This window comes from Alosa sapidissima, chromosome 1 (genome assembly GCF_018492685.1).
Source record: "Alosa sapidissima isolate fAloSap1 chromosome 1, fAloSap1.pri, whole genome shotgun sequence".
NCBI lineage: Eukaryota > Metazoa > Chordata > Actinopteri > Clupeiformes > Clupeidae > Alosa > Alosa sapidissima.
In genome coordinates, this window is record NC_055957.1 from 35,845,308 (window position 1) to 35,865,307 (window position 20,000).

Consider the following 20,000-nt stretch of genomic DNA (forward strand, 5'->3'; position numbering starts at 1 on the left):
TGCTCTGGTCAAGGCTACAGTCTGGTGAAGGCTACACTGTTAGTGCTCTGGTGAAGGCTACACTGTTAGTGCTCTGGTGAAGGCTACACTGTGAGAGTGCTCTGGTGAAGGCTACACTGTTAGTGCTCTGGTGAAGGCTACAGTCTGGTGAAGGCTACACTGTAAGTGCTCTGGTGAAGGCTACACTTTTAGAGTGAGCTCTGGTGAAGGCTACACTTTTAGAGTGAGCTCTGGTGAAGGCTACACTGTTAGTGCTCTGGTCAAGGCTACACTGTTAGTGCTCTGGTGAAGGCTACACTGTTAGTGCTCTGGTGAAGGCTACACTGTGAGAGTGCTCTGGTGAAGGCTACAGTCTGGTGAAGGCTACACTGTTAGTGCTCTGGTGAAGGCTACAGTCTGGTGAAGGCTACACTGTTAGTGCTCTGGTCAAGGCTACACTGTTAGTGCTCTGGTGAAGGCTACACTGTGAGAGTGCTCTGGTGAAGGCTACAGTCTGGTGAAGGCTACACTGTTAGTGCTCTGGTCAAGGCTACACTGTTAGTGCTCTGGTGAAGGCTACACTGTGAGAGTGCTCTGGTCAAGGCTACAGTCTGGTGAAGGCTACACTGTTAGAGTGAGCTCTGGTGAAGGCTACACTGTTAGTGCTCTGGTGAAGGCTACAGTCTGGTGAAAGCTACACTGTTAGTGCTCTGGTGAAGGCTACAGTCTGGTGAAGGCCACACTGTTAGTGCTCTGGTGAAGGCTACAGTACACTGTTAGTGCTCTGAAGGCTACAGTCTGGTGAAGGCTACACTGTTAGTGCTCTGGTCAAGGCTACACTGTTAGAGTGAGCTCTGGTGAAGGCTACACTGTGCAGCTTTGTGTTCCTGTTTGTCCTCCCCCTCCCCCTCCTCCCCCCTCCCCCTCCCCCTCCTCCTCCTCCTCCCCAGGGTTTATCGGAGGCCAAACGGGTGGCATGTCATTCATTTAGATATGAACGATAGAAGCACAATGAAGAAAAGGTAATTAATAAAGGCGCAGGAGCGCAGGCTTCCACCAGCGTGAGTGCCTGAGAAAGAAAAGAGGCGGGGAGCGCTCTCTCTCCCTCTTTCTGTCTCTCTCTCTGCATCTCCTTTCTTTTCTTCTGCTCTCCTCTGGATATGAGCGCTGAGCGATAACGGAAGCTCAAGGTCAGGGGGGGCGCTGGGGTCGGGAGGCCAATTTGCATGAGAGATGAGTGTGTGTGTGTGAGAGTGAACGTGTGTGTGTGTGTGTGTGAGAGTGAACGTGTGTGTGTGTGTGTGTGTGTGTGTGAGAGTGAACGTGTGTGTGTGTGCGTGTGTGTGTGTGTGAGAGTGAACGTGTGTGTGTGTGCGTGTGTGTGTGTGTGAGAGTGAACGTGTGTGTGTGTGTGTGTATCTATGTGAGTATGAACATGTGTGTGTGTGTGTGTGTGTGTGTGTGTGTGTGTGTGTGTGTGTGTGTGTGTGTGTGTGTGTGTGTGTGTGTGCGCGTGTGTGTGTGTGTGTGTGTGTCTGTGTCTGTTGATCTCTTGGCCTTTGTGATGGAGATGCTGTGAGAGCCACCAGCCCAGCAGATAATGACAAAGCGCTTTAACACCACAGTGCAAACTACTCAAGCGGAAAAGGAAAGCGCAAGGGAGAGAGAGGGGGGGGGGGGAGAGGGCAGGACAACAGGGAGAGAGAGAGGGGTGGAGAGAGGGCAGGACAACAGGGAGAGGTAGAGAAAGGTTTTTTACATAACATTGTGTTTCATACATGTCAGTGGGTTCCACAACTTTGTGCATCCCTCTACCGAAAATATATGAATAGGTGAAGTTTATGTTTGTGGATCAGAGCCTGTGTACATGCTTCTTTGCTGTCTATTCTTGGTCAACAAAGAGTCTGGGATTTCCCACTGCCATCAGAAATCCATACATACATATCTGGGCATATATTTTCCTGTTCTAATCCAGACAAACAAATGGCACCCCTTCAGAATATTTATAGTCAATTTTAGACTAAACTTGGGTGTATTTTTTATAGTAAAAGACAATAAACAAACATTAGTTATCTGAGTCTCCTGAGTCTGATTCTGTTTTATTTGCATTATATACACTTTAATGTGAATGTGTGGAATACTGTCTGTGTGAGTGTGTGTGTGTGAGTGTGTTAGTATAACATATAGTGTGTGTATAGGGGTGTATTTAGGAGAAGCAGTGAAGTGTGACTGCCTGTGCGCTGTGCTTTACAGATGGGGAGCGTCTCTGTGAGAAACTAGCACTCCTATCAGCTAAGTCATTACCGCTCCACTGATAGCTCTCATAATCACCACCTATATCTGCCTCTGCCCAAAAAGCATCCACTCCCTGTAGGGAGGGGGAGGGCCAGCGGGGAAGCTCACTGATGAGAGTGGGAGCGAGAGCGAGGGGATGTCGTGTTGATAAACAGCCATCTCCATTCATGGCGGATGTCGGAGGCGAGGAGAGAGGAAGATGATTGAAAAAGGGAGCAGACTAGCGATAGGAGAGAGCATTCCTCTAATGCAGGCGGGAACACAGCAAAGCTTGCTCCCATTGACATGCTTGCACATGAGTAAGTCTCTGTGTGTGTGTGTGTGTGTGTGTGTGTGAGTGAGTGTGTGTGCACTGTGGTGAGTGTGTGTGTGTGTGTGCGCACTGTGGTGAGTGTGGAAGGATGCCACGTTTGGTTTTGGTGGTGCATAAGTTGCATTGACCAGGGGTTTCTCTTCAAGACTTGAAGTGTCAATTCCATCATGCCCTTTTCTACATCGTCATGTTGTGACCTCTCCCTGTGCAGACTCTTACTGGTCACCCATGTAAACTCCTCTCTCTCTATGCAGACTCTTACTGGTCGCCCATGTAAACTCCTCTCTCCCTGTGCAGACTCTTACTGGTCGCCCATGTAAACTCCTCTCTCCCTGTGCAGACTCTTACTGGTCGCCCATGTAAACTCCTCTCTCTCTTTGCAGACTCTTACTGGTCGCCCATGTAAACTCCTCTCTCTCTCTATGCAGACTCTTACTGGTCGCCCATGTAAACCAGCAAACCCACAGGCACACCGGATTCCTCCCTACTGCTACAACTGCTCCCAGAAAGGCCACTTTGGTTTTGTAAGTAAACATCCTTCAACTCAGCCCTTCATCAAATCAAATACAGGGCCACCTCTGCCATTGAGCTATCACTGTTGAACAGTTGCTGTAGTGAGTGCATAATAAGATTGAAACTGTGACTTTGTTTCCTTGAGTCCTCGTTTACGTCTGAAGTAATTGTTTCTCATTTTGTCTCTGACTCTCTCTCTCTCTCTCTCTCTCTCTCTCTCTCTCTCTCTCTCTCTCTCTCTCTCGATATATATATATATATATATATATATATATATATATATATATATATATATATGTATATGTGTGTGTGTGTGTGCTTGCTAGGTGTGTTCGCACAAACGGATGTTCAGCGGGACCTTTCCCAGTCTCCCATTCATAAATTACTATGACCAGCCAAAAGACTTTAAACGTCGTGACCATCACCTACAGAATAAAGCCAAAGGTGAGTGGTCAGACATTCTGTGACACATCTGTGCATTATATTATATTTCATAGGAATGCATGGCACTGACCCACAAAAATGCACACTGATACAATTTGCTCTACACTGACATGGTTCTGTCCTGTCCAACCTGCAGTGCTGAGGAACTTCAATACGGCCAAACGTTTCACGCAAAAAAAGTGGATCAGCATATTTTGAAGTGAAATGAAGAGTTGTTTGTGAATTGCAAAAGCAAGCCCTCAGAGAAACAACAATAAGATGAGTTCTGTTTCAATTTTGATTCTGATTTAATTTTTCTTGGTTTTTGTGTGTGTTTGTTTGTTAAAACAGGGTTGGCGGAGGCTGGACAGCTTGAGTTCTTTCCTGTCCATCAAACAGAAGCAGCAGTCTTTTCACCTCCCCATAAGAGACAGAAGACCCATAACCAAGGCTTTCAACACAACAACTCACAACACAGTCATAAAAGTAAACAGGAGAACTTGCTGCAGGGTAGCTCTAAACCTAAAGATGTTCTCTTCAAAAGAACCATACACGGGAAAGCTCAGCAGAAGAACCCTGTGAACCTGCCTCACCACCACCAGTTCTGGAAGAAGAACCTCCCCACACCGGGCAGAGACACTAACCAAACTCCCCACAGTCAGAAGAAGAAGAAGAAGAAGAAGAAGAAGGCGGCCCACGGTCTCCTGGAGGATGGCGAAGACTTCCCTCGCGGCCCCAAGCCCTGGACTCCACACGGCTCCAGCATGCTCTTCTGCTCCTCCGCTGAGGCCAGTGGCAATAAGAGAAGGAAGCAGAGGAGAGCCAGGGACAGCACCGCAGCCATGGCACAGGCAGCTGGACCTGCAGACGAGAACCTGTTTTCAATCAAACAGAGGACCAAACGCAGAAGAAGATGAGCGTGTGTGTGTGTGTGTGTGTGTGTGTGTGTGTGTGTGTGTGTGTGTGTGTGTGTGTGTGTGTGTGTGTGTGTGTGTGTGTGTGCGCGCGCACGCGCGCGTACATGTGGGTATGTTTATGCGTGCACCGTGTGTGTGGGGGGGGGGGGTTGTGTGTGTGTGTGTGTGTGGGGGGGGGGGGGGTTGTGTGTGTGTGTGCATACCTGTGGGTGTGTTTGTGTGTGTGTGTGTGTGTGGGTGGGTGGGTGTTAGAGTGCTGAAAATCTTTGGTATGAAGCAACAGCTCCTTTGCCTTGTTCTCATTGCTGCTCCAACTTGTCTGCATTAGAGCTCCCTCTGGTGGCTGAACCACCATCTTGACAAAGACTTTTTAAAGTGTTGAGCTGCACTCAAGCACACAGCAGCCTCATCAGAGTGTCATGTGATGCTGCCACAAGCCTGATGTTTTGGAAGGGAAATATATGGAGTGAGGTGGTTCAAATGTAAAGCCTAAAACATTTACGCTTAATTTCCCATGCATGGAGTCAGCCTAGTCCGAGACTAAAATCTTCAGTTAGTGGAGATTTTTCTTTCAGCTTTCCTTTAGTCGAGGGCTGGACTTAATTCATGTATGGCTTACTGGCCCTGAGAATTCCAGCTTGGAAGTCATTTTAGTAAACATGTATGTTAAAATATATTTAGAAAACAGTCATAGTATTTCACAACTGTCGTGATTAATTTATTATTCTCTGTGATTAAATGTTTGGGCTAAAAAGCTTCATTTTGATTGTCTTGATTTCATGTGTTTGAGTTGTTGTAAGATGTTGCAGTTATTGCTGTGCAGTGCTGATTGGGAACAATGCATATCAACAGGAGCACTTACTTAGACCCACCGTTCCCCTATTGAGACAAAAGCACTCACTCACTCACTCACTCAGTAAAAGCACTCACTCACTCAGTAAGTAAAAGCACTCACTCACTCACTCAGTAAAAGCACTCACTCACTCACTCAGTAAGTAAAAGCACTCACTCACTCACTCAGTAAAAGCACTCACTCAGTAAGTCACTCACTCACTCAGGAAAAACACTCACTCACTCACTCACTCAGTAAAAGCAAGCACTCACTCACTCAGTAAAAGCACTCAGTCAGTCACTCACTCACTCACTAAGGAAAAGCACTCACTCACTCACTCAGTAAAAGCACTCACTCACTCAGGAAAAGCACTCACTCACTCAATAAAAACACTCACTCACTCAGTAAAACCACTCATTCACTCACTCAGTAAAAGCACTCACTCAGTAAAAGCACTCACTCACTCAATAAAAACACTCACTCACTCAGTAAAAGCATTCACTTAGTAAAAGCACTCAGTCAGTCACTCACTCACTCACTCAGTCAGTCACTCAGTAAAAGCTCTCAGTCAGTCACTCACTCACTCACTCAGTCAGTCACTCAGTAAAAGCTCTCAGTCAGTAAAAGCACTCACTCACTCAGGAAAAGCACTCACTCACTCAGTAAAAGCACTCACTCACTCAGTAAAAGCACTCACTCAGTAAAAAGCACTCACTCACTCACTCAGTAAAAGCACTCACTCACTCAGTAAAAGCACTCACTCAGTAAAAGCACTCACTCACTCAGGAAAAGCACTCACTCACTCAGGAAAAGCACTCACTCAGTGAAAGCACTTACTCACTCAGGAAAAGCTCACTCACTCACTCAGGAAAAGCACTCTCACTCACTCACTCACTCAGGAAAAGCACTCACTCAGTAAAAGCACTCACTCACTCACTCACTCAGTAAGTAAAAGCACTCACTCACTCAGTAAAAGCACTCACTCACTCAGTGAAAGCACTCACTCACTCAGGAAAAGAACTCTCACGCACTCACTCAGGAAAAGCACTCACTCAGTAAAAGCACTCACTCAGTAAAAGCACTCACTCAGTAAAAGCACTTACTCACTCACTCAGTGTTTTATGGGGCAGCCGTGGCCTACTGGTTAGCGCTTCGGACCTCGGACTCTGTTTCACTCAGTAAAGCACTCACTTAGTAAAAGCACTCAGTCAGTCACTCACTCAGTCAGTAAAAGCACTCACTCACTCAGTAAAAGCACTCACTCACTCAGTAAAAGCACTCACTCAGTAAAAGCACTCACTCACTCAGGAAAAGCACTCACTCACTCAGGAAAAGCACTCACTCAGTGAAAGCACTTACTCACTCAGGAAAAGCTCACTCACTCACTCAGGAAAAGCACTCTCACTCACTCACTCACTCAGGAAAAGCACTCACTCAGTAAAAGCACTCACTCACTCACTCACTCAGTAAGTAAAAGCACTCACTCACTCAGTAAAAGCACTCACTCACTCAGGAAAAGCACTCACTCACTCAGGAAAAGCACTCACTCACTCAGTAAAAGCACGCACTCACTCACTCACTTAGTAAAAGTACTCAGTCAGTCAGTCACTCACTCACTCAGTCACTCACTCACTCACTCAGTCAGTAAAAGCACTCACTCACTCAGTAAAAGCACTCACTCACTCACTCAGGAAAAGCACTCACTCACTTAGTAAAAGCACTCACTCACTCAGTGAAAGCACTCACTCACTCAGGAAAAGAACTCTCACTCACTCAGGAAAAGCACTCACTCAGTAAAAGCACTCACTCAGTAAAAGCACTTACTCACTCACTCAGTGTTTTATGGGGCAGCCGTGGCCTACTGGTTAGCGCTTCGGACCTCGGACTCTGTTTCCGTTATGGCTGTTTCTCAGGTACCGGGTGTGATCAGGTAGTTCCCCATTTATTTCCGAGTGGCATCTGCAATCATAGAGGTCCAAGCAGTGGGCTGAACACCTTACTCACCGGTCAGTCCTTTCTCTCTCACTCTCGTCTCTATCATTTCTTCTCTCTATCCTCCTCACTCTGCCCTCTCTCTTTGGCCATCTTTGTCCTCTCAGGCTCCTGTCCATGTGTGGTATAGACCAGTGCAGCAGAATGTATAAGTATAAGTATTATAAGTATATATACTTTTTTGATCCCGTGAGGGAAATTTGGTCTCTGCATTTAACCCAATCAGTGAATTAGTGAAACACAAACAGCACACAGTGAGGTGAAGCACACACTAATCCCGGCGCAGTGAGCTGCCTGCAACAATGGTGGCGCTCGGGGAGCAGTGAGGGGTTAGGTGCCTTGCTCAAGGGCACTTCAGCCGCGGCCCACTGGTCGGTGGGCCCACTGAATGCTCACTACTGAAGATGATCACTGGAGAAATATGATACTGGAAATATCCTACTTCATTTGCTATCTTGTCAAGTTGCCAGTTATGTGTTGTTACTTTCCTAGAGAGGCTGGACATCTTGGAAATTCACTCTGGTTTAGTTTTTTTCTCCCCATTCATTGTGTCAGTCTCCCAGTCTGTAGAAACATAACAATAACTTAACCATTTGGCCAGTTAATTGAGACCAAAGTTGTCAGTTTTTCACTTGCTCTTACTTAGACAGCTCCCACTATTAGCTTACATGTCTACCACCTACTGTACCCCTGAAGCAAAAGTACCCAAAGCCCCAGTTCTGAGGTAGTTCAATAAAGGGGTAGCAGATAACGATAGCACTTTACCATACATGTATTCAGTCACAGTCACTCTGCAGATGGAATCTTAATGTAGCCAGTTGGATCAGTGACATTGAAGGATGCATTTGTTGGCCTGTGATAACGAGTGAGAACATACTGTGGCCATCGCCCAGAAGAGCCAGTGGCTTGCTTCATAATATTGGGTGTGAGGTTCTTTTTCCTCGAGTAAGAACATTTAGAAAATGAATGGACATTGAATGGAAGAAAGTGACAGGAAGCAAGTGGGGGAGAGAGACATGGAGTGGAATCGGGAAATGACCCGGCTCAGACTCAGACCGGGTCTCCATGGAGCCAAATGTGGTGTGGACGCTATAGCCAGCTGCCCCACGGTGCCCCCCATTTATCTTTATACCCATATTTCTCTTGGATGTCTGTCTGTCTGTGTTTTGGCCGAACAAGTGATGTCTGAAACAGACAGTTTTATGACACTGGCAGGGCCCCCTGCACCCCCTGAATGAGATGTTGTCTTAGCTGCCTGCCACTGCTGTCTTCAGTATGAAGGAGGAAGTAGACAGTCTGGGACTTGCTTTATTTGGCTGGTCTGTTCCGATCACACGTCACAACCCTCACACACACTGCCATCTGATGGTCACATTACATTGATCAGAGACAGCATTGTAGTAGGCACATAAACCAACATGCTCCATGGAAACATAGGTTTAATCTTGATATCAGTCCTTCCAAAAGCAGACACACAAACTTGTCTAGTATATAAAGATACATGAGACGCGTGCAGAAGAGAGGAAATAGCGCAGATGTCCAACAGAATAATGTACGTGTCTGCCTGCTACTGTACATTTCCATTTGAAAGGACCTGCTGAAGAGTAGTAGCTTTCTCACCACAGGAAGGATTTGTGAGAACATTCCTGACTTAAATTGATGTAACTGGAAGAAAGATGAATCAGTCGCGTTATAAGCATCAAGTTCAATACCAGTGAGTCAACAAACACACCACTGCAGATTTATGATTCACAATGATTCAACGAATCCCTATGGTTTACCGTAACCTTCCCTCACTGCAACATTTCCCGACAGAGGTTCATCATGGAGGTCCCAATATACTGTTTGAGTGGAACTGTCCCGGGACCTTGTTGCTGGGCTTTTTGTAATGTAACGTTAGTCTCTTTATATGACCATCCTCACAAAGCATATGTACTCTAATACTCTAGTACGGTTGAGGTACAAGTGAAGAGGCTTTATCCCGGTGCCTAGTAGCTCATCTGCGTCTCTTCTCCAGAATATTTACCTGACCAACTACAATCTCTCCAATCAACATAACCAGATTTACTGCTGGCGCTATCTTTGATGGACTGATGGTAGAATAACACTGTAAACACAGTGCTTGTTGACAGGGTGGTAAGACTAATTTTTAGTTGATTTTTAAATCAAGATTTGAACTGTAGCATGATGTAAGTCATCACAGTAGTAGGCTACAGCTAAATCAGTCTCTGCCATCTGATGCAGCCTAGTTAATGGCACACTATGCAGTTTTTTTAGCTTAATATGCACGTTTTTTAGCTTAATTAATTAACAGCTTCAGAGTCATTGGAATGGCTATATGACTTTTTTCGGGTTGAATGGTGACCGTCTCGCTTCCCCCTATGCCTGTGAGCGGAAAAACCACCCTTGCAACTGGGCCGGCGGGCCGACGGCCTCAGTGTCAGGAAGCATAACGAGTGTAACAAATTGCTTTACTGCGTTCAAATACACATACACGCCAGGCACCGGCTAGAAAAAGGTAGCGATGGAGTTTCTCAGACATTCGTCATGACAGAGCCAACGAAAAAGAAGCAAAAACCGAGAAAACACTAAGGAGGTTGCCATACTGCATAGTTTACCTTTAATACAGACGACTACATTCTGCATGTTTCAAATTGGCCGAAGGTGTTGAATAATGGGACAAGAGCAGGTGTTTGGGGTGAATGAGCTTGGCACGTGGGTTTGTGCGCTGAGTCATGTCTGTGGTGGGTGGTTTTGTTAGTGTAGCCGCAGATAACTATGGCCAGAGCCTTGCAAACATTCCTCACAGTAGAATACACTCTGCCTCACAGTAGAACACACATGTAGGCTATACACACACATACATACATACACACATACATATATTTATATAAACACACTTATGTCTGTGTGTATGTATTTGAAAAAAAAAAAAAAAAACATTCATTCATAACATTGAAAAAAACATATTTGAAAAAACATTCTCCCACCAACGTTTCGTTGTTGTTCTCCCTCTCCTCTCTGTGAGGTCACACAGGTCAACCTTTTTGTTGCTCTGGTTCTGTAGTGATGTAATGCAGATGTTTTCCCAGGACACAAAACTGCCAGACACCTGGAACTCAAACACCTCCAACTGGTAAATTATACACTATTGCACTGTTACAAAGCCTGTCTCTGCTCCACAAATAACACATCATGATCCTGCTGAGACCATCTTCATAACTCAATCCTTCAGAACTGTGCATGTGTATTAAGTGACCTATTAACAGAAATGTCATGATCTGGGGTTAAAATAAATGGGTCTTCTCAAAGGGTCTTGAGTTTATGTGGGTGCATGCTTATCTTAAGCTTTAACATTTTCTTAATTATTAATAGTTATTTCATATTTGTATAGTTATGATTTATACGTATGCATTCCCGAGTGCCCCTGAGAAATCCGTAACAATACAAGACCTAGTTTTCCCTGCCAAATACCAGGGAACTCTGCTGAATTTGGGCAGGCAAGAAAAAAAGTCCCTTTCTAAACAGTAATAAGAATAAGAGAACGCGAAAAGAAACATGTTCATCTGTATGTGTGTTGTTGAAAGAAGAATGGTCAACAAGAGTGTCTGTATGTCAGCATGTGGTTGACATTTGCAGACATGGCCCAAGATCTCAGTGGGAATTCTTCAAAAGCACACTCCCCCTCCCTGCCCAACACACACGGACACACACACACACACTGAGACACATACTCAGACTTCGACTGATTCTATGACTCAGACTTCTCGATGGCTCAACTGAAGCAGCAGCAGTGGTTAAGGTGCTCCCTCCAGCTCACCCTGATACTTTGCCTGCGCTGCCCTGCCGGACGTGCTGCTCCTCAGGACGCCCGCTTCCACCCCACCCCTCAACAGGTAAGACTTTGGAGCAGGTAGTGCCCACCGAACTTAATGCTAAGGCAGCACACCAAACTTAATGCTATTTACACCTGGCAAAAGCACTGGATTTCTGTATGAAACACAACATTCAGAATAACACCGCAAATATCTGGAAGCCCGGTTGTTTTGAATCAATAACAAAATAAATGTATGAATTTAGAAAACTGGCCAAATAGAAAATCATGTAGATTTTAGATTTGATAGGCACTTTTATCAAGATCATCAATGCAACAACAGCAGGGTTTATGTTCTGTCAGTATTTCCTGAATACAACGTCTGAATGCACAGCTGGAGCTGAAGGATTTAGTTGTTTAGTGGAATACTGAGTCTCTATGAGGCATGAGTTTTGCAATATATTGTAGCAAGGCCGTATCCATGGAGTAAACATTGGGTGGGGGATCAATCCTGGCTGGTGAAATCAGTTCCTGCCATTCTATTGTATGTACCAATTTATGAACACATGGGGTGGTGATAAATATGTTTTTTTTAATAATGCTGTTTTTCTCATTTCCGTGTGCCATTCTATCTTATCTTATGCCAATGAGAGTACCTTAACGATAATCATATGAACATAAATCTGTCTATTGGTATAGAAAATAAGTCCAGATATTGTGGTCAAAATTGCAAATATACAAAAACTTGGTTGTGAAACATCTGCATGTGCTTTCTGGGTATGCCTTTGTGGGACTATATTAGCATGGTTCCATGTGATCATGTGATGCATTCAGAGCAGCCTAAAGAGAGGGGGGGGGGGGGGCATTATGATGCCAATTGGGCAAGGATAAGTAAAGGAGCAAACACTAGCTAGTTAAGAAGGGTCATAGCATAGCACTTACCACACTCTTCCCTCTCTTCCCTCCTCTACCTCCTTCCTCTCCACTTCCCTCTCTTCCCTCCTCTACCTCCTCTTCTACCACTTCTCCTCCTACCATTCTTTGACTAGTGCTTAATAGGCACTCTCGTCCTCTAGTACTAGCATTGACAGATGCAGTGGAAATTCCTAGCTATAGTCTCCTCTGCATTGTACCTCAAAGGTTATACAACAATTGGGTTCTATGGAACTATTTATTTGTTAATAGCTTAAATATTATTATTTTGCTGTAAGTCGCTTTGGATAAACACATCTGCTAAATGAAGAAATGTAAATGTTAATTGTTTTTGTTTGTACAGTATATTGTTTTCATGATCACATAAGATAGAAAAATATATGGACTTGTATACAATGTATTAACAATAGTTTGTGCTATCTAGAAGTTAAGCACTACTCTAATTTAATTTAAAAAGAACTCTTATCAAATGTTACAGGAGAGGAAGGGTGGAGAGACAAGGCAGTGCGTCATTTACCAGAAATATTGACCGATCTGTACATCTGCTTATATCAATTGGTATTTTATAATTACATGGTATTCTACCATTTTCATACAGTAAGAAATGACTCGAGAAGATTATTGTGCAAGTCAAGGCAGTGTTCTCCTGGGAATTCTCTGTAATCAAGTTGCTTCACACTTAACTGAAATCATTGCACGTCTGCATTCCCATTCTCTGTCAGATATTTAACCAGTTAGCATTTTTGAATATTGTCCCCTTCAAAGTATATTATGATTACAGCCTTGCATTATAGGCTGTTTATGTCTATACTTGAATTTATGTCTTATTCAAGTGATTAACTTCAGTGAAACAAATGAAAAACAGAACAAAACTAATGTGTAGGTTTTTTTTTGTTATTATTACTATTTGAATGACATTGCTGTTCTGGTTTTCTGAGTAATCTATTGACTCACAGAGGGAATGAGCTGCAGGGGAGGACACGGTGTGTGTGTGTGTGGGTGTCAAGACATTAAGAGTTTCAGTCTTTTCACTTGAATTTAATGTAGTTGTTTGTTTCTCATTGCAAGAGTATTTTGTCACATATGGGTGTTGAACTTGAATAGCCATTGATTTGTGTTTAATTTGATTAGATTAGATGGAGAGTTTGGCAGTCCTCCACACGTGGTGCTTTTATCTTAAACACTTGTCCCCAGTAGGCTGCATGAGATGTGGCTTTGGGCTGACCGCCTAAACGCTTCCACTCTAACTCTAAAGGAGACTAAGACATTCAGCATTACCCAGAGGGACAATTACATTAAAATCAGATGCCAATAGTACAATTTGAATATGTCTGTATAAAAGTTCTCCTATGATAACAGAAATTAACATCTTACGCGAGGCCATGAGAGGTAAACAAGAAACACTTCAACTATCCAGTTCTATGTGACATACTGTGCTCAAAGCTCCACGTATGGAGGACTAGGCCCAGGGCTGAACAGGGTGCTGGATTGGATATTGCGGCATGGGGAGTTGGCCTTGCCAGTGGGTGTAGACAAACATTTTTCTTATTACATTGATCGATTTAGAAGAGCTGGTTCACAGAAATCAGAGTTAAATGGAATCATAAAACCATAATAAGGATTTATGGAGTCAATAGAGGTGATATTATGGATGCCTATGAAGCCTCTTTAGAAATTATCATGAGGTGTGTGTGTGTGTGTGTGTGTGTGTGTGTGTGTGTGTGTGTGTGTGTGTGTGTTAAAGATAGCTTCTGCTATTTTTATTCCATGTATTCCATGTAAAAGAATACTTGACCAATGATGTTGTGCAGGTATGTCTTTACATTTCAATTGGTGGGACTTTTACTCTGTTTCTAACAAAAGCATATTGACATGCATAAAGGCCGTGGTCATCAAGTACTTTCCATTTCCTTTGTGTATGAATGATATTATATTTATCCATGCCCTTTATTGTGTCTTCTGCACCATCACCAGGACTGTTATCTTGTTCACTGTAATTCCAAGGTTGTTTGTTTTTTATTACTGACTGTCTGATAATGGTGGGCCATCCCATGGTTTCTTGCACAGGTAATCACAGTATGCTCTTCCTGTCTGATTTTAATCTTGCTAGCAATATAACATCTGAAAACACAGTGGCAGAAATTGATGACAGTTTGTCACTCATTTTAGAAATAACATTTGTCTTCTTGCATGCTGTCTTCTTACAGTGCAAATAAAAAATGAACAAGTTTGCAACAACTCCATCCTTAAAAATAATATGGCCCTTTCCATCAAAATGCTAAAGCTTGGTTTTTATCTCTGATTGGGTCATTGCTGTACTGTTCCTTAAACAGAAAATATACAATAATGACAAGCCAGGACAAACAGAACTACATCAAACAAGAGACATCTAAAACAAAGGGGGAAAAAATATGAGAGCTTGGTTTATTTTAGAGGAGGTTCCAGTACCAAGGGGCAGAGTAGCTGAAAGCCATCTTTCCCAATTCTGTAGCAGTGTGCGGTATAGTAAGGAGCAGGGTGCGGTATAGTGAGGAGCAGGGTGTTACTGGAACGCAGATTGGACTTCTTGTGATTCCAGTTTAACAGACAAGGAAATATAGCTAGGTAGTCTACCAATAATAGCTTTGCAAATAAAAAATGTGCCAGTAAAACTATCTACAGAGTGAGACAAAGAGAGGTAAAACCAGCCATCTCATTAAGACAATGATGAGTGTGTAATTTGGCATTCATAATAAAACACCAGCATGCACTATGGTAAACCATGCTTGTGGTGTGGTTGAGGCAGCATGCATATAACATACAGTGGGGGAAATATTGAATGGGTCAACATTTTTTTCATTAAGTATATTTCCAATGAGGCTATTCACATTAATTTTTCATTAGACATTAGTTACCTCAGGAAATCCACACATATAAAGAAATCCAGACATTAAATTCCATATATAAAGTGGAATGACTCAGGAAAAAAGTATTGAATGCGCCAGATGAAATTTCTATACTTTGTGGAATACTTTGTGGAAAAGCCTTTTGTTTTAATGACAGCTTCAAGACATTTCCTGTATGAAGAAACTACAGTAATCAGTTGCAGTATTCAGGTCAGATTTTGGTCCATTCTTCAGATAGTCTTTAAATCTTGAAGATTCCAGGGGGCCCTCCTGTGAATCCTGATTTTTAGTTCTTTCCACAAATGCTCATTTGGATTTAAGTCAGGGCCTTGATTTCCTTTCTCTGAAACCAATTGGTAGTTTCCTTTGCTGTATGCTTTGGATTGTTGTCCTGCTGGAAGGTCTAGCCACGTCTTATCCTCATCATCCTGGTGGATGGTAAGAATCTCCTGGAAAAAATGGCTCCATTTATCGTTCCTTCAACTGTATGAAGTCTGCCATTACCATGAGAAAAAAAAACAGCCCCACACCATGATGCCTCCACCTCCAAACCTCACTGTTGGTGTTATATTTTTAGGGTGATGTGCAGTGCCATTTCTCCTCCAAACATGGTGTGCAGTATGACAGCCAAAAAGGTCAAATCTGTTCTTGTCTGACCAGACTACATTCTCTCAGTCTTTTAAAGACTTGTCCAAATGTGGTGTAGCAAACTTTAAATGAGCTTCGACATGTTTTTCTTCAGTAATGGAGTCATGTGGGGTGAGCGTGCAAGGCCACAGCAGTGGCGTGCGTTGCCAATGATTTTCTCTGTAACAATTATACCTGCTGCAAGTCTTTCTGGAGTCTTTTTGAAATACATCTGTAACCAGTTCCATTGATATGTTTTGCAACAATAAGGTTGCAAATTAAGGTCTTGGGAGAGCTCTTTGCTTTTACCCATCATGAGATGTGTTTCTTGTGTGACACATTGGTAATGAGAAGCCATTTTTATAGCCCATCAATATGTACTAAACCAGCTGATATTAAATTGCACAGACAGGAGGTATAATTACTTTCTAACTACAGATTTCAGCTGGTTTGTTGCCTTTTCGTGCCTGGGTGTACTGCTTTTTCTTAGCGTGTATACTTTTTTCCTGTCTCACTTTATCATACATGACTTTACTTATGGACATTAATGTTTGTATTTGTTCATGCGTGTGGATTTCCTGAGTTGGAAATAGGCATACTGAAAAAAATGTTGATGCGTTCAATACTTATTTCCCCCGCTGTATGTTATAATGTCCACATAGTCCAGCACTGAAAGGAAAATAGCATTAACCATTTTTTTCATTCTAGCCTGTAAGTTAAAACATGATTTCTAAAATAAAATCCAAGCTTCAGTTCTCAGATTTTGCACCAAGTTCTCAATGTGAACTTTGAAAGTAAGCATGTCATCAATCCACAGATCTACAGCATATCTTTAAGCAGAAACCTTTTATTGTCAGACATTTTATTGTCAGCCTGTCCCATATACAGCAAGATTGAAATAGCGTTCTTGGGCGGTGCAGACAATAGTAGACATGTGCATACATGTAAACACATATAGTGTGGTTTATACATAAGGTGCAAAATAGACACCACAGTGTTTTGGACTAAAAACATGACAAACAACATAAACATGACATAGAACATGACATAGATAGATAACATAAATATGACATACTGTAGATAGACAGCCAGATGTGCATTGAAGGCAGTGGAGGGAGGTTGAGGTAGTAAGTGTGAAGTGACTAAGTGCCAATTGAAAGGATCTTCCTATCCAATGTGGATATGATGGAGGAGGTGGAAGTGAGTAGAGGATGTGATCTGGAGAAATACAGGACTTTAGTCTTGTCTGCGTTTAAAACCCGTCTGAGATTACTAACGGGTCATTCCACGTCAATTGAACCAGGACCCACGCACTTAGGTCTCAAAAAATTCTGAAAAAATTACCAGGTGTACCCATGTTACCCAGGAGACACACTGTAAAATTACTCTTAGGTAAGATCAATACTTTCCAAGATACGGCCAGCTCTGTTTAGGCCTTCAGAAGACATATTTGTACTCAACATAGACTCTTGATTTATTTTCCTTACTGAGATAAGTAGAAACACTCTCACAAAAAGCAATGAACAGAAAATAAATTCCTTCAGGGTCTGAACAGCAAACCTCACAAGTCTGAAAAATAATTTTGGTTCTCATTTTCAGAGCACCCAAACACCTTGTGGGAATATGCAAAGATTTTTTTTTTCTTTATTCTCTATGAGCCTTTCTTTTTAAAAACACTAATTTGACTTGTCTTATGCAAATCTTTCTTTTTCACTTTCCACCCTGAACATGGGCAAAATGCACCATTGAGATCAATATGTTTTGTATAGAGCTACCACAGGTTACTCTATACAACCACAGGTGGCACTGTGGTAACTCTACACAAAACATATTGATGTCAATGGGGCATTTTGCCCATGTTCAGGGTGGAAAATAAAAAAGAAAGATTTTCATAAGACAAGTCAAATTGGTGTTTTTAAAAAGAAGGGATCATGGAGAATAAAGAAAAACATATTAAAAAAATATTTGTATATTCCCACAAGGTGTTTGGGCGCTCTGAAAATGATAACCAAAATGATTTTTCAGACTTGTGAGGTCTGCTGTTCAGACCCTGAAGAGATTTATTTTCTGTTCATTGCTTTTTGTGAGAGTGTTTCTACTTATCTCAGTAAGGAAAATAAATCAAGAGCCTATGTTGAGTACAAATATGTCTTATGAAGGCCTAAACAGAGCCCAGCCAAAAACTCCAATAAAATTTTGATCAACTTTGAGGGACAACTATGACCATGCAGGATCATCCAGACCAAGCGTGACGATTTTGCTACATACTATTCTTATTTATGTACCAGCAAGCAAAATTTGAGCCTCCTACATGGTTTAGTTATTGTGCTGTGGGCTTGTGAACTTTGACAAAAAAAAGAGGCCGAACAAAATCGACACCCCCCTCCCCCTGTAAAATAGGCTGTATCTTGGAAAGTATAGATTTTACATAAGAGTAATTTTACAGTTTGTCTCCTGGATAACATAGGTACACCTGGTAATTTTTTCAGAATTTTTTAAGACCTAAGTGCGTGGGCCCTGGTTCAATTGACGTGGAATGACCCTAACGGTGGCCTGTAATTAATTAAACGACTACTGTGATTGAGTGTGTGTGTGTGTGTGTGTGTGTGTGTGTTGCATGTGCCCTAATTGTTATGTTTGTGCTATCAGTGTCGTGTGTGTGTGTGTGTGTGGTACATGTGCCCTAATTGTTATGTTTGTGCTATCAGTGTCAGCGTCATGTCCAGATAGCCGTATGTGTATGGTGTATTTAGTGAAAGGGTCCTGAAGAGAAGTGTGTATGTTTGTGTGTAGTGAGTAGGCTATAAGGCATGTGTGTATTTACCATAGACTGTATAAAAGGTATTTACCTGTCTGTGTGTATCTTTCCAGGAGTGTGTTGGCTCAAGGCCTGATGTCTGTGGAGTGTGTGCAGGCAATGGCTCCTCCTGTGAGCTGGTCAGTGGAACGTTCTCACGCTTTGCGCTTTCTGTGGGGTACCATAAAGTCCTGGAGATTCCCTCAGGAGCGCACCGTATCAAAATTCAGGAGACCGTCAAGAGTAGGAACTACCTTGGTGAGACGAGCAAAAAATAAATACTTGCAAGGAAACAGGGATCAGTAACTCAATTATGATGTTGCATTTTACACTTGGAGTCATGTTTCATGCTGTCAGTTTCATAAGATTAATTCATATGCTTGTGTCAAAATATCATTAAAGCTGAAAAACTGGATTCTACATGGAGTAATCTACACATGGAGAGTTTTGTTCCAAAATGCTATATATCCGTTTTTAAAAACATTAATAAGTCATGTTATTTAACTGTGTATCTCAGGTAATATAGATCATTTTGCAGTTGTGTTGTTTTGATTAAGTAAAGAAAAATCAAATGACAATAACCTAATTACCTGGAAAACATTTAAAAAAAATATTGATGAGAATTCATGAAAATGGAGCATATAGTGTTTTGTAACCAAACTTTTCACATATTTTCTCATCCCCCCCCCCCCCCCCCCCCCCCCTCTCAGCTCTCAGAACGGCTACCGGTCAGTCAGTCATCAACGGCGACTGGGCCATCGATCGCCCGGGTCAATTCCAGGCTGCTGGGACTCAGTTCACATACCGCCGGCCCAATGAGATCCGCAGTCGTGCTGGGGAATCCATCACTGCCCAAGGGCCACTGAATCAGGACTTACATCTCTATGTGAGCAACCCGTGACATAATAGCATAGTTAGATGCCACCGGCAAAGGTCGTATAGGCCTACCAATGAGACGGCAGCATACAAATAAACCCTGAGTAGCCAACATTACAACCATCCAGCAGTACTAATGTGAGGAAATGTCCTGAATGGACTCTGGTCGACAGTCTTTAAATGGGTACAGACATTTTAGAAACAGACAGAAACGTTTCACACCGAATAAATAAACCGTCTCATATAATAAGGCAGCTGACATGCGGCTACACAACTACACTACACTCACTTGCAGAATCCCTCTACTGAATGGCACTGCCCAATCATACCAAATTATTATGCTCCTGTTCTACTTATGATATATCATATGTGATATATGTATATTGACTACCAGCCTAGTTACTCATATTTATGTCAATTATGACATCATTGACGTGGTCCCTGCTTCATCGCTCCATTTATCCTTTAAAGTCCACTTTTAGTCTCTGACAGTCAGTCTTGTGTGCATACCTGAGTGTATAGGCCGCATATATGTAGACCTATTAATATGTTTCTCCTGACGTTTGAATATTTGTACTCTCCAATGTGTGCGGTCTCTCACTTTGTCACTGCAGGTGATATATCAACAGCCCAACCCCAGCATTAACTATCAATACATTCTGCCAAAGCTCCACCTGCTGGACACAGAAAGCACACATAATTCAACACACTCTCATATACTTCCTCTGGGTAGGTAGCCACAGAAAGCACACATAATTCAACACACTCTAATATACTTCCTCTGGGTAGGTACATACATCAGTC

General features: G+C 42.6%; 2 protein-coding genes and 1 long non-coding RNA gene across 6 annotated transcripts in view; 2 read left to right on the top strand and 1 right to left on the bottom strand.

Annotated features, from left to right (window-relative positions):
* The window catches only part of zcchc7 (zinc finger, CCHC domain containing 7), a 54,042-nt gene extending 49,451 nt beyond the window's left edge, over positions 1-4,591 (top strand). The window contains exons 7-10 of one of the 2 annotated variants that reach the window (XM_042097685.1): positions 3,016-3,111; positions 3,427-3,544; positions 3,875-4,458; positions 4,537-4,591. In XM_042097685.1, coding sequence (XP_041953619.1) covers positions 3,016-3,111; positions 3,427-3,544; positions 3,875-4,440 — 780 coding nt within the window. In that variant the 3' untranslated portion in view covers positions 4,441-4,458; positions 4,537-4,591. Of the gene's footprint in view, positions 1-3,015; positions 3,112-3,426; positions 3,545-3,874; positions 4,460-4,536 lie in introns of both variants that reach the window. The other variant, XM_042097694.1, reaches the window with a different exon arrangement.
* Positions 4,592-9,376: 4,785 nt separating this feature from the next.
* The window catches only part of adamtsl7 (ADAMTS-like 7), a 14,221-nt gene continuing 3,597 nt past the window's right edge, over positions 9,377-20,000 (top strand). The window contains exons 1-6 of one of the 3 annotated variants that reach the window (XM_042097677.1): positions 9,377-9,400; positions 10,302-10,400; positions 10,904-11,160; positions 18,395-18,578; positions 19,031-19,206; positions 19,811-19,925. In XM_042097677.1, the coding sequence (XP_041953611.1) occupies positions 11,035-11,160; positions 18,395-18,578; positions 19,031-19,206; positions 19,811-19,925 (601 nt within the window). In that variant the 5' untranslated portion in view covers positions 9,377-9,400; positions 10,302-10,400; positions 10,904-11,034. Of the gene's footprint in view, positions 9,401-10,277; positions 10,401-10,903; positions 11,161-18,394; positions 18,579-19,030; positions 19,207-19,810; positions 19,926-20,000 lie in introns of those variants that run through there. The other 2 variants (XM_042097668.1, XM_042097661.1) reach the window with 2 other exon arrangements.
* On the bottom strand, positions 16,341-19,554 carry LOC121713332. Its single transcript, XR_006032799.1, has 4 exons — positions 19,486-19,554; positions 19,126-19,202; positions 18,373-18,570; positions 16,341-16,741 (listed from the first exon to the last, which is right to left on the bottom strand). It is a non-coding gene; the product is annotated as an uncharacterized LOC121713332 (long non-coding RNA).